Source organism: Molossus molossus, unplaced genomic scaffold, assembly GCF_014108415.1.
Source record: "Molossus molossus isolate mMolMol1 unplaced genomic scaffold, mMolMol1.p scaffold_m16_p_7, whole genome shotgun sequence".
In the NCBI taxonomy this organism is placed as follows: domain Eukaryota; kingdom Metazoa; phylum Chordata; class Mammalia; order Chiroptera; family Molossidae; genus Molossus; species Molossus molossus.
The window spans coordinates 54211387-54226758 of NW_023425401.1; the positions used below are offsets into that span (position 1 = coordinate 54211387).

Consider the following 15372-nt stretch of genomic DNA (forward strand, 5'->3'; position numbering starts at 1 on the left):
ATGAGCCAATAAAAAACTAAGATGTTAATGCATGATTAGATACAATAATATCATATAAAAATACTACACCTTTCTTCAGCACCAGCAATAACCAATCAGAATTAATCCATTTGGTATATTTTCTTTCTTTTTCAATAAGAAATTACATATACAGTTGAAACTCCTTGTGAGCCTCTTCGCCATTTCATTCAACTCTCTCCAACTCAAAGGTAACCAGTATCTTACGTTGTAATTTTTCATTCCTATGCATGTTTTTTTAAATCATTTTTTATTTTTCAATTGACATAAAATATTATATTAGTTTCAGGTGTACACCCCAGTGATTAAACATTGTAAAACTTATTAGGTGATCATCCCCAAAAATCTCATAATCATTTGACACCATACATAGTTATTAGAATATTGACTATATTCCCTATGCTTTACACCCCCATGACTATATTATAACTACTATTTTGTACTTCTAAATCCCTTCACCTTTTTTACCCATCCCCCCACCATTCTCCCATCTGGCTACCATCAAAATGTTCTCTATATTTATGAGTTGGTTTCTGTTCTGCTTGTTTGTTTACTTTGATTTTTAGATTCAATTATTGATGAATATATATTGCCATTTCATTGCTCATGTTTGTTACCCTTTCTTCTTCTTCTTCTTCTTCTTCTTCTTCTTCTTCTTCTTCTTCTTCTTCTTCTTCAAGAAGACCCTTAATATTTCCTGCAACAGTGGTTTGGTGGTGATAAACTTCTTTAGCTTTTTCTTTTCTTAGAAGCTCTTTATCTTAATTCTAAATGATAACTTTGCTGGGTAGAGTAAGCTGGGTTGTAGGTCTTTGCTTTTCATTATTTTGAATGTTTCTTGACACTCCCTTCTGGTCTGCAAAATTTCTGTTGAGAAATCAGCTGACAGCCTTATGGATGCTCCCTTGTAGGTAACTAACTGCTTTGGCCTTGCTGCTTTTAAGGTTCTCCCCCTGTCTTTAAACTTTGGTGTTTTAATTATTATGTGTCTTGGTGTGGGCCTCCCTGGATTCCTCTTGTTTGGGACTCTCTGTGCTTCCTAGACTTGTATGTCTATTTTCTCCACCAGGTAAGGAAAGTTGTCTGTCATATTTTTTTTCAAATAGGTTTTCAATTTCTTGTTCCCCCTCTTCTCCTTCCAGCATCCCTATGATGCAAATGTTGGTATGCCTGAAGTTGTCCCAAAGACTCCTTACACTCTCTTCATATTTGTGGATTCTTTTTTCTTTTTGCTTTTCTGACCAGGTATTTTTTACTTCCTCATAGTCCAAATCATTGATTTGATTCTTGGAATCCTCTACTCTACTGTTGATTCCCTGTGCATTATTCTTCATTTCAGTCAGTGTATCCTTCATTTCTGTCTGGTACTTTTTTATGTTGTTAACGTTCTCACTAAGTTCCTTGGAGATCTCCTTTAGTTCCTTAAAGGTCTCACTAAGTTCTTTGAGCATCCTTATAACCATTGTTTTGAAATCTGTATCTGGTAGTTTGGTTACTTCCATTTCATTAATTCTCTTTCTAAAGATTTCTCATGTTCTTTCCATTGCAACATTGTTTCTTTGTCTCTGCATTTTGGCTGCTTCCCTGTGTGTGTTCCTATGTCTCCCAGACTTGGTAGAGTGGTCTTACATAGTAGGTGTCCTGTAGGGCCCACTGGCTCAGCCTCCACAATCACCTGAGCTGGGCATTCCAGGTGCCCCTCTGTGTGGGCTGTGTGCACTGTCCTGTTACAGTTGAGCCTTGATTGCTGTTGGTATCACTGGGAGAGATTGACCTCCAGGCCAGTCAGTTATGAGGATCAGCTGCGACTACTGAGAGAGCTGCTGTGTAGGAGCCAACCCTATGGAGCAGGACTTGCTTCAGTGGGGCTTAGTGTTCCCTGAGTCTACCCCTTGAGTGTTCCACTAATAGAAGTGGTAGGGTTGTAATCTGATGTGGTCTGAAGCTGTCCACCAGGTAAACGAGCTCTGGGGCCTCCTGGTGGTGTAAAGTCAGCCACTGTCTGTGCCCTGCCTGAGGCCACCTGGCACAAGCTACAGATGGCTGCTACTTGTGATGGGCTTGGAGGTGCCAAGGAGAGGCCAAGCTCTGAACCAAGGCAGGCTGCCTCTAGTGCCAGCCCTGGAGCCACTTAATGAGAGGTATGGGGCACAATGATGCCAGCTGCTACTTGTTTAAGAGATTTTAGGAAAGTCTGAAGCATGAGCCCAGAGAGGCCATTTACATGAAAAAGCAATTGAAAACAGCTTGGATGAGGCTGCAAGTTGTGTGGGGAAAGGTCTCAGGGAATCACTAGGATGGGACGAACAGTGTGAGCCAGGTTGATGGAGTCTCAGATATGGTGCCCACCTGTTGGTTCTATGGTGGGGAGGGTTCAGCAAAGGCACAATGGCCTCTGCCAGCACTGTTTTCTGAGAGAAAACTACCCCTCCAGCTCTTGCCCTGATGCTGGACAATTCCGTTTTTCCCCATATGTCCCTGGTTCTTAAAGGCTGCTGCCCCAATGCTGGAGCTCAGAGGGACTGAGTCCACGCACAGGCCCTGTAAGAGGAACTGCCTGGGCCTCCAGAAGCCTCTGTATCTCTCAGCCACAATCCGTGTTGGTTTTTATACTCTAAAGATATGGGAACTTCTCTTCCCAGCTGAGGGTCTAGTGTGAGGCTGGGACCCCTTACTCCTTAGTGGGGACCTACAGAGCCAAGATATCCCTCCCAATTAAAAACCGTCACATGTGGGTGTGGGACCAACCCGTTCTGTCCCTCCGACCCTCATACCAATCTGGCTGTGGCTTTTTCTTTAATTCCCTAGTTGTAGGACTTCTGTTCAGCCAGATTTCAGGCAGTTCTAAATGATGGCTGTTCCGTAGTTTAGTTGTAATTTTGATGTGGTTATGGGAGGAGGCAAGTACTACTTTAACCTACTCCAACATCTTTCTATGCTTTTTATATTTTGTCATGTGTGTGTCCTTAAATATATATATATATTATTAAAATTATTTCAAAATATAAAGTTAATTATAAAGTTACTTGAGTAATATATATTCAAATTGTGAACAAATGGTATTAGATTATACACACACACATACATATCATTTTGCAACTTGCTTTCACCCACTAATAGCTTTAGACTAATTCAGGTTGATATTTACATGTTTAGGGGATTCTTTCTCATCATCTGAAATTAATATGGATGCATACTTTTTGAAATATACATATATTTTTTATATCCAGAAATGTTTCTGGATAGTAAAACTATGCACTTCAAAAGACATATGGGTTAATAAATGGACTGAATGGTTGTACCCCTGTCATTCATATGTTAAAATCCTAACCCCCAGTGTGATAGGAGGTGGGACCTTCAACAGCTAATTGGGCCATGAGGATGGAACAATCATTAATAGGATTAGTGTCCTTATGCAAGAAAACTCAAAGAGCTCTCTCTCTCTCTGCCATGTGAGGATATAATGCAAATGGGAAGAGGGCCCTCAGCAGAACCTGACCACGTTGACATCCTAATCTTGAACTTCTAGCTTCAGACAATGAACAATAAGTTCCTGTTGTTCATAAGCCACCAAATCTATGAAGTTTTATTTTAACAGCCTGAACTAAGACAGTTAAAAATAAATATCAGAAAGAAAATTCAAAGCAGCTTTGAAAAAATTAGAGATAACTTCAGTGTCCTTCAATAGGAAAAAAGTTAAATAAATTATGGTACATTCATCATATGAAAAATGACTTTAAGTATTTAAAAATAATTTTGTAGATCTATAAGTATTGATGTAAAAAGATTTCTAAGATAAAAAAGAAAATACAAAATAATACATTCTCTTTCATGTTAAAAATGTTAATTGTGTATTTATCATCGCATATATGTAAATATATTTTAGATAATAAAAAAATATAATGTTGAGTACCCTTCAGTAAGTGAATGAATTTGAGGGAAATTATTGCTTTTACTATCTATTCTTAGAATTTTTTAAATGAGAATATGTTCTTCTAGTGTATTGTTTAGGAGATAAATTGCTGAATCATAAATAGACAAATACTCGACAAAAAAAAACTGATCCATTAGAATAGACAAAGAACTCCCAGGGTATATAATGCAGTAAGAGCTGACCAAATTATTAGCTTTTTAGATGCTTGTAATTGGCATTCTTATAACCTAAGACTGTAACTAAGTTTCCATTTTATTTTTACTTTTCTTTATATTTGTTTAATTAAAATACAAGAAAGCAAAACAGTGGTGATGAACACACTTACTGACAGATCTCAAAGTTTTCAGTCGGAGACTACAACCACGAAAATTCAAGCGCAGCACATTTAGACGCCACCTTTGCAGAGTAGACACTATATATTTTTCCATGATCACATTTTTTACTGTGGAAAAATCAATCTAAAAAGGATGAACAAAATATATTAAGAACTGAAAAAAATCTTTTGAATATAAACTTTAAAAATATTTTTAAAGTATCAAGAACTAAAATTTCTTTATAACATCACTTATTTGGGGACTTTTGGTGTTGTTTTTCATGCTCATTCTCAGCTTTAATTAAAAACAGATTCAAAATGTGTAGCCCAGGTCAACAGCTGTGAGGGTGGTGGGCTCACATCCACCCCAACCTGGGTAAGTTATCGTGGAGCGGCCTGTATGCTTCCCATCGACCCAGGTGAGCCCCAAGGCTGCCCCCCACCTCATTGTCAATGCTTCCTGGGGTAATATTTCTGCCTGTTTTATGAGCACAGACTACATATTGAGTCCTTGACTATGGGAAAAACAATTAAGAGTGTGTGATTTATAATGATCTTTTCATAAATCATCACTTGGAGGTCATTTTAGAGAAAAGGAAGGATGACCTCAGTGGACCTGGCTGATTGTATGTAAAACTGAAGAGCACAGAGGTTTATGTGAGTTCTGAATGGCCAGGGCTGGTTGATAAACAATAACATTGATATCATAGTATTGATAGTATTTTTCAGTTGAAAGAATGTTTATGAACATCCAATTTTTTGCCTTCTGAACAAAGCAATTCTTAGTGCTAAATGCTTGTTATAGTTGTGCCACATTTGAACATTCACAAATAAAGGCAAAAAGTAATCGAAGATGAAGGGCAATACAGAATTGTGGAAAGAGAAATTTGCTGAACATAATAAAAACAACTTCCTATCCTGGCTTTGTTCTTCCCTGCCATGTGCTCATATAATCTCCATCTTTACCCAGTGAGGTCTCTGAGTAGAAGTGCTGGCTTTTTCTGTCAGGCTTCTGCAGGATTTGTCTTGATCTTAATATTGTACATAATCTTTCTCTTCCAGACCATTTATATTCATTTTTTTCCCTTCTTTAAAGGTTTTCCAAAGGAAAAAAGTAACACCCAATCTGTCACAAAGTAAGAGATTTTTTACTTTAAATCTTACTTTGATTTTCAGAGTGTGGTACTAGGACCAGCAGCATCAGCATCACTCAGGAACCTGTTGGAAATTAAAACTGTCACCCTGGTCAGTGTGGCTCAGCAATAGAACGTCGGTCCATGGACCAGAGTCACGGGTTCAATTCCAGTCAAAGGCACATACCTCGGTTGCAATTCATTCCCAGCCCTGGTCGGGGTCATGTGGAGGGGGACCAGTCAATGTGTCCCTCTCACATCAATGTTTCTCTCTCTCTCTCTCTCTCTCTCCCCCCCCCCCCTCTCTCTCCCCTCTCCCACTCCCCCTTCTCCTCCTCCTCCTCTCACTCTATCTGAAGATAAATGGAAAAATATCCTCAGGTGAGGATTTAAAATAAAATAAGAAATTAAAATTGTCAAGCCCCACCCCAGACTTACTGAGATTCTGGGGATGGCAACTAGCAATTTCTTTTAACAATGTCTTCAGATGATTCTGATACATACTAAAGTTTGAGAGTAACTAAACTAAAAATAAATTTAAGACAGGAGTAGTTAATTTGTTAGACATTATGGGTTACCAAAGACAGAAGCATATTTTCTTCTTGCCATTGTTGTGAAAGATAAGAGTAGAACAGTACAGCTAAGCAATGTAATGGTGCTCTGATGGGATATAGAAATGTTGAGGTGACTTATCTAACTAGAGCCCCTGGCATCTTGTTGACTCCTCCTAGTTTAAAGAGTTTCTGCAGAATGGCCCTGGCCATCTATTCATAGGTGAGTCTGAGCACATGATATCATTAGTCCTCCAATTATCAGCAACCAAAGTGCAGTGGTAGTCAGCTATTGATTGGACTTTAGGCAACAGAGAAAATGTTGCCATTGCAACATTGGTTGATGGTATAAATGACCATAGTTGTTGAAATTAAAGTATCATCCATGAAACAGGATAGAGAAACCATAATACATGCTCATTTTCTGGTTTTGGCTGAGACTTCTCTCCAGTGTCTTTTTGGAATAAGAAACACAGGCATGTTCTAAGTTACAAGAATAGTACAAAAACAGTATGGCCCTGGCCAGTTTGGCTCAGCAGTTAGAGCGTCGGCCTGCGGTCCGGAGAGACCTGGGTTCGGTTCCCGCTAAGGGCACGTACTTCGGTTGCAGTTTGTCCCCGGCCCTGGTTGGTCGTGCGGGTGGCAGCCACTCGATGTGTCCCTTCACGTCAATGTTTCTCTCTCTCTCTCTCTTCCTCTCTCTCCCTCCCACTCTATCTGTACAAAAGATGGAAAAATGTCCTCGGGTGAGGATTAAAAAAACAAACAAAACAAAAACAGTATGATGACAAGAATAGTACAGAGGTACCAACCTAGAAGTGCATATTAGAAAGTGCCTGGTTGTATGCGTGGCTGTGTCATGCAAACACACTAAGAATATCAAACAAGCTTTGTTTCCATGTTGTGTATTTTAGCCCTATTTCATGCTCAGTTGTTTTTTTCCTTTACTCCATATTTTGGGCTGCTTTGTTATGTTTGTTGAATGAATAGTAATAGTTAATATGTATTGCATGCTCTTTACATACAGGCTCTACACTCAGAACTTTACTTCAATAGTTTCCATTTATTTCTGCAGCATCCTAAATTAGGCATTGGCAAGCCTAACAAATACAATAGAACTTTATTTCAATCCAAAAATAATATTCAAATTATTTCTACCATTTAAATTAGAAAATGCTAATGATGTATCTCTTAAAATAACCTTCTTATCTCATCCTTCAGGCTTGAGCCTATGCAAAAGACAAACAAGTATACCTACTCTTGGCGGCCACACAGTGGGGAGCAGTAAAGAAGACAGTCACTACTACATTTGGCTGACAGCAGTCCACTCTCCTTTAAGAATTAGAATGCAGTCATGCACCATTTAACAATATTTCAGTCAACAGCAGACCACACTGTATGAAGGTGGTCACATAAGATTATAATAGCCAGGCTTGTGTGGCTCAGTGGATTGAATGTCGTCCCATGGACTGAGGGGTCCCAGTTTGATTTCTGATCAGGGCACATGCCAAGGTTGTGGGCTCGATCCCCAGTGGGGGGCGTGAACTGGGCAGCCGATTGATGTATCTCTCTCACGTTGATGTTTCTATCTTTCTCTCCCTTCCTCTCTCTAAAAAAAAAAAATTCAATAAAAAAATATTTTAAAAAATATTTTTTCTATATTGATTTAGAAAAAGAGGGAGTGGGAGAGAGAGAAACATCAATGAGAGAGAACATCAACTGGCCGCCTCCTGCATGTCCCCTACTAGGGATTGGACCCACAACCTGGGCATGTGCCCTGACTGGGAATCGAACCGGTGATCTCTTGGTGCATGGGTCGATGCTCAGCCACTGAGCCACACCAGCCAGGCAATAAAAACACATTAAAAAAAAAAAAGAGTATAATGGAGTTGAAAGATTCCTGTCCTAGTGATGTAGCTGTTGTCACATCGTAGCACAACACATTGTTCACATGTTTGTGCTGATGCTGGTGTAAACAAACCTGCTGTGCTGCCGGTGGTGGGAAAGCATAGAACATACAATTATGCACAGTACACAGTACTTGATAATAAATTGACCTGTCCCGCAGGTCGAGCAACGAGGACTCTAGAGGGGGAGTGAGGATGAGGAGGAACAAGAGACACGAGAACTGGAGACAAGACAGGGCTCTGATCAAGTCTCCTTTATTCTGGGGAGATCCACACTATATATAGGGAAAGAAGCAGAAAAACAAGAACATTTGTTGCCAAGCGATAAGTTTGTGGTAACCACCCTGAAGCAATTTCAGGTAGATATCACATAAATATCCTGGGTGGATCAAAAGATAAACAGCATAACTGGCTGAGTAAATGGTTACTTAAAGGAATGCAGAAACATTGTATACAGAGATATCCTGCCTTGGGGCAGGAGATGGCAGAGCAGATTTTAGCAAAATGGATGCCATGCAAACAGTCTCCCACAATAAATGACTATATTACTGATTTAGGTATTTACTATACTACTTATAGTTATTTTAGAATGTACTCTTTCTACTTATGAAAAAAAAGTTTGCTGTAAAACAGTATGCTATGTTATGCAAAGCAGCAGCCTCAGAATTTCGTGTTTACCACATCTCTTAACTGCATCATTTTCTCCTGTGCCTGATTTCATCTCGTGTTGTTTTGTACAGTAACCTGCTGCACAAGCTTATAGCCAAGGAGCAACAGGCTGTAACATACAGCCTGGGTGGGTAGTAGGCTGTACCATCTAGGTTTGTGAAAATGCACTATATGATGTGCACACAATGACAAAATCACCTAACAACGCATTTCTCAGGACGTATCACCATTGGTAAGTGGCACATGACAGTAAAGATATAGCTTCAGGTAGTGACTACTTACATGATTCCACAATAAGCTTATTTGTGTCATTGACATCCAGGAGTGACAAACTTGACTACATATTACCACATCTCTTAAACTGAGGTAGAAGAAAATCTAAACACAAAGAAAAGAAATATATAATTTTGAGAAATATAAATTTTGATATAACGCTTCAACTTACCTTTTTTTTTTTTTTGCTATTAATAATGACAATGCAGTCTATATATTGTAGAAGCAGGGAATTAAGTGCTGGAACTTTATTTGAAGATAGGAATTTTATCTCAAGTACCATAACTTACCTGTTGATGCCTTTGATATACTGTAACCTTTTTAACTGATGGTTGCAGAGGATGATGAGAAAGACAAGCATATTTATTTTCTGAGCGAAAATAACATCCTTCTAGAAAATGAGTGATTTCTAAATGGTGGCTGGTATATAGAAGGCATTCAATAACAGTTTGTTGAATTGAACTGCATTCTTTCTAAAGTTATAAGATTCCTGGGAAAGATCATAAAACCCACCTTAGCTTCTATTTTTGGTAAAAAATAGTAGGTGAGAAAACTTGGAAATCCTCTTGAAACAAAACATCAGTACATAGTAAATAAATATTTTTAAAATATTTCTTTATTTTTTTTTTAAATGCAGCTTTATTGAGGTATAGCTGACATACAAAATTGTAAGATATTTAAAGTGTACATTATAATTTGATATACATATACATTATAAAAGGATTTCCCCCATCTAATTAATTCATCTATCACTTCAGGTATTTATCTTTGTGTGTGTATGAAAGAGAGAATATTTAAGTTCTGTGCTCTTAGCAAATTTCAATTATACAATACAGTGTTATCAACTACAGTCACCATGTTTTACATTAGATCCTCAGACTTTATTCGTCTTATAGCTGAAAGTTTGTATCCTTTTACCAACCTCTCCCTATTCCCCCATCCCTAAATCCTTGACACTTTTCTACTCTCTAAAACAAACGTAATTTTAAAAAACATAACTGGGTTTTCAAAAAAGTAGGGAAAATTCCAGGACCTCAATCTTTGTAAACCTGGACCCATAGTAAGGTGTTCATGCTGTAGTTGCTGAGATGGGGAAGCAGTGGGGATGGTTGCTGTTTTCCATAACAAACAGGTTCAGATTGTACTGGCCATGAAGGGACAGAAAAGGGGTTGTACAAAGCTGGGAGTAATAACTGAATGAGAGAGAGAGAGAAATCCAGGATTATGAGAGATATTTAAACAAAAATAATAAAATAACACCTATCTAATAGCAACAGAAAAATTAAGATAACTTGCCTTGGATTTAAAAGAGATTCTCAACAAATTTGTAACAAACCGGCTATCATGTCAATTGGGATTTGAATTTTTAATTATTTGTGGAATCCAATTTGATTGTATTACCATTATAATTGGATTTGATACATTAACATGCAAACAGCTTCCAGGTTGGTAGTAACTGTGAGACGTTTGGTAGAAATAATACCACTCTCTCTAAAGAGACACATCCTCAGACTGAGCCTTATAGAATTTCCACAGATTAAGCCCTAAGGAAATAAGCTCTCAATAAAAATTACAAAACACATGAAGGGAAAATAAATCCAACAATATACAACAACATAAAAACAATAACTTTATTAATAAAATTGTCAGATAGTAATTATAAAAACATGAAGGTGAAAAATACATGCAAAAAATTTAAATTCTTGAGAAAAGCTGTTTTTGAAAAAAGACTGGGCAGATTTATAAAGGAACCAAATAAAATTCATGGGAATTAAATATACAGTGATTGAAATAAAAAAACGCAATGGTAAAGATATAGCAGTTGAAAACTAACTGGTAAGAGAATTACCAAACTGAAATAAGTATTGAAAGAAATTACAGATAATAATAATAATATCATTGTAATTAATCCAGTTGCTAATTAACCAGAAAGAAGCAGAGGAAAGGCCAAATAGAAGCATGCCCAGTAAAGTCTGAGTGACATAGGGAACCTAGAAACAGGCCAGAATAGGCATGGCCACTGCAGCTATGAGAAGACTTGATATTTAAACCCCTAAACAAGGAAGTTTCCTCTCTTGCTCTTACTGCTCGTGCCTGATTCCTGGCTTGCAGGGCTCTCATACCCTGGACTTACCCACATGGCCCACAGCCATGTGGACCCCAAACATGGACTAATGGACTGTGAATAGCCTGATGCTACAAGGGACCCAGCTCCACCATGGAACAGAAACTTTGGACACTGGCCTTTCTTCTAGCTCTATTGAATACCCAGCTACACTTCTTCCAGGACTGGTTTAAGAGAAATAGGATTTGGCAAATCCAGTGATGTAATTCTACACAAATAAAGCTTTCTACCACATCTCATCCTCCTGTGGGGGCCTCTGGAAGTACTTATTCCAGCAGCACCGCAAGAAGCCCACTCTCACTAGCAATGGAGAAAGGCAATCCATGCAATTCTTCTGTAACAAATAAGCATAGAGAGAGAAAGAGATGGAATATACAAAGGCGGTTATGAGACACATGTTTATAACACAAAAAGGTCCAGCATTCTACATATCTTTATGGGACTTCCAGGAGTAGAGAACAGAGAATGGAGTCAAAGCAAAATTCAGAACACCATAGATATAAATGTTCTAGAACTGATGAAAAGCAACAATTAGTTTCAAGAAGTTCAAGAAATCCCAACAGAAAAATCAAAAGACACCATGGCATTATAGTGAAATTGTAAAAGGGCATAATCAAAGGGAAGTCTTAAATGCAACCAGAGACAGATTACCTACTAAAAAATGCCACTTAGACACCACAGAAGGCAGAAAGCAGAAAATATTTGTCAATCTCAGATACCACATGCAAGTAAATAACAACTCAGTAAAGATACTTCAAGAATGATTGAGAGAGTTTGCTTCTAATAGACCCTTCACAAAAGAACTTCTAAAGGACACTAGAATCAGAAGAAAGAAGTAATATGGAAATAGTAATGATAGGAAAAGAAACTAAAAAGCATAAGTTATTGACCTATACAAAAGTATAATAATAATGACTGAGGTGGGGTACAAAACAAAGTGGAACAAAACACTAGATGATACTGATATTCTAAAACTAGAGAGTATTCTAAATTCTGGTAATTATTCAGGAAGAAAAAACAGATATTAATTTACTTTAAGCTTTATTAAGGTAAAGGCACATGCCAAAAATATTTAAGAGAAAACACTGAAATAGTAGAAATAGAATGTATATCTTCTAAAACATGAAAATGGGGATAAAGGAGTAAATTAAAAATTTTTTTCTTTATTGATTTTTAGAGACAGAGGAAGGGAGGGGAAGAGGCAGATGGAAACATCCATGAGAAAGAACATCAATTGGCCATCTCCTGCATGCCCCCCACTGGGGATCTTGCCCATAACCTGGGCATGTGCCTGACCTGGAATTGAACCAGTGGCCTCTTGGTGCATGGGTCGATGCTCAACCACTGAGCCACACTGGCTGGGCAGGGGGTAGATCTTATTTTATTTTATTTATTTATTTTGGGGGGTACGTGCCCCTAGTGGGAACTGAACCCAGGACTCTCTGGTCCGCAGGTTCAACCACTGAGCCAAACCAGCCAGGGCAGGAGGTAGGTTTTAGAACTCAGTGAATAAAGGCAGAAAAAAAGAAAAAGTAAGCCCATATAAAGAAGGATATATAGTATAAAATGAGATGAGAAAAATAAATCCAAGTATATTCAGTAACAATAAATTTTTACAAATTCACTGGTTAGAAGACAAAGACTATCCCTAATAATGTTCTTCCTTTAATGTTTTCCCTCTGATATTAATATAGCTATTATGTTTATTTTTATTTTTGTACACCTTGTTTAGTATAGTATTTTAGGTGGATTTTAAAAGCTTATCTGACAAAGAGGGTCACTACATAATAGTTAAAGAAAACAATTCAGGGAGAAGAAAAAATGGTGGCGGAGTGAATGGAGCTACACAGCCCATCTCCCAGGACCAAATTGGATTCACAATGAAAATAAAGGCAAATCTTCAGGAAGGGGCAACCAAAAGACACCTTGGAGGACCACATAACCAGGGACACTGACTCAATCCTGATAGGCTTGTGAGGACACGAGAGGGGGCAAGGAGCCCACGGTCCGCAGCGGCCTGGGCGGGGACCGGGGAACTCGGTGTCGGGAAGTTACTGCTAACGCCTCTGCTGAGACCCTGCCTGAGTCCTACGAACTCTGCTGCCTGCCAAGCCCCCGGCTGGTGCCACGAACGGACTCACTGGGGCCAGGGAATTTGACAGCGGGAAGTAGCTGCTAAAGCCTCCGCTGCGACCCTGCCTGGGTCCTGGGAACTCTGTTGCCTCCCAAGCCCTCCACTGGTACCACGGACTTGCTGGGGCCAGGGAACTCAGTGGCAGCGGAAGTTGCTGCTAACACCTCCGCTGTGACCCCGCCTGAATCCTGTGAACTCTACTGCCTGCGAAGCCGTCAGCTGGTGCCGCACAGGCTGGCAAGGACTGGCTCCGACCAGGGGACTCAGCAGGACACTGCTACCCAGGCTGACTCCTGCGAATTCTGCGTGCTAAGCCCTTGGCTGGTGCCACACAGACTCGCTAGGACCAGGGGACTCTGCTGGAAGGTGCTGCCACCCCGGCAGTGTCCCGCTACCGCGGCTCAGTCCTGGGGCTTCTGCTGAGTGCAAAACCCTCTGATGGTGCCACAGCCGTGGCCACCCTTGGCTGGAAGCAGCGCTCTTGGGTTAAAAGTCCCAGGCAGCTCCACGACACAGAGTCTAGACAGAGGCTAAATAGGCAGCAGCCACTCACCTTGGGCTTCAGCAGAGGGAGGGCAGACTGGACTGGAACTGTGTGGGAACACTCGGGTTTTGGAAGGTGCTAAGAGCTTTCGCCGAGTGCAGCCACGCAAGACTGTGGTCATTTTATTCCTTCCCAGGGCACTGGAGAGAGGCAAGGCTGAGGCCCCTACCTCAGAGATTCAATCCCACCTGGTGGCCTTGAAATGCTAATTGAGGCCCATTAACAACCAGCAGCTGCCCCACCCTCGGGAAATCCTCTTACACTGAGTACTTGAGGGAGTTTTTCAGGCAACTCAAAAACTAAGGGTCTTCAGGTGACCTCTATTAACAGCCTCCAGGAAAAAAAAAAAAAGCTAGAGGATAGCTACCATTCCCTGGGCTAGCAACACTATCCATAAAAGCTAAGACTAGAAGGTGGTGTTTAAAGTGGGTCCTCCCTGGCTCATCCAAACCCAGGAGAGGGAAACACAAAGAGCAGAACACCAACACCCACAGGGAAAATTTGGCAGACTCCAAAGCTCACTGTGATAGCCAAAATGGTGAAAAACAAAAACAAAAGCCAAATGAAAGAACATGAGACCTCTACGGAAGATGAGATAAATGAGGTTCAGTTAAGCAAGTTACCAGAACTAGAATTTAGAGCCATGATGTTGAGGAAGCTCAACAGCATGTGTAAGGATATGAGCACCTTGAGTAAAGACATAGAAATGTTGAAAATCAACCAGTTGGAAATTAAAAACCAACAGGAAGAAATGAAGAATGACATATCAGAAATTAATAACACATTGGAAGGTCTAAAATGCAGAGTAGAGGAAGCTGAGGACCGGATCAGTGAATTAGAAGACAGGCTAGAAAAAATCAACCAATAAGAAAACCAAAAGGAAAAAACTATTAAAAAACAGGAAGACTGCCCTGGCCGGTTTGGCTCAGCGGTTAGAGCGTCGGCCTGCGGTCCGGAGAGACCCGGGTTCAGTTCCCGCTAAGGGCATGTACTTCGGTTGCAGTTTGTCCCCGGCCCTGGTTGGTCGTGCGGGTGGCAGCCACTCGATGTGTCCCTTCACGTCGATCTTTCTGTCTCTCTCTCCCTTCCTCTCTCTTCCTCCCACTCTATCTGTACAAAAAAAAATGGAAAAATGTCCTCGGGTGAGGATAAAAAAAAACAAACAAAAAAAAAAAACAGGAAGACAGCTTAAGAGAACTGTGGGACAACTGGAAATTGAATAATATTCGCATCATAGGAGTCCCTGAAGAAGAATAAAATAAGCAAGGGTTAGAGAATATAGTTGAAGAAATAGTGACAGAAAATTTCCCTAATTTGGTGACGGAAGGAGGCATTCAAGTTCAAGAAGCACAGAGAGCCCCAAGTAAGAAGAACCCAAACAGGCCCACACCAAGACACATACTAATTAAAATGCCAAAAATTAAAGACAAAGAGAGAATCCTAAAAGCAGCAAGAGATAAGCAACAGGTTACCTACAAAGGAAACCCCATAAGGCTCTCAGCTGACTTCTCACAAGAAACACTACAGGCCAGAAGGGAATGGCATGAAGTAATCAAGGTCATGAAAAACAAGGATCTGAATCCAAAACTACTCTACCCAGCAAGGCTATCATTCAAAATAGAAGGACAAATAAAGAGCTTCCAAAACAAAAAAAAGGCTAAGGGAATACATTAGCACCAAACCAGCACTGCAAGAAATGTTAAAAGGACTGCTGTAATCAGCAAGCAGGAGAAATAGGAAGAAAAATAGAACCACACTAAACAAAAATGGC

At 39.8% G+C, this 15372-nt stretch overlaps 1 protein-coding gene across 1 annotated transcript in view; it reads right to left on the reverse strand.

Annotated features, from left to right (window-relative positions):
- Window positions 1-15372, reverse strand: part of FBXL13 (F-box and leucine rich repeat protein 13) — a 308215-nt gene that overhangs the window by 215998 nt on the left and 76845 nt on the right. The window contains exons 7-8 of the mRNA XM_036246460.1: window positions 8808-8903; window positions 4278-4410 (exon numbers count right to left, since the gene is read on the reverse strand). Coding sequence (XP_036102353.1) covers window positions 4278-4410; window positions 8808-8903 — 229 coding nt within the window. The remainder of the gene's footprint in view (window positions 1-4277; window positions 4411-8807; window positions 8904-15372) is intronic.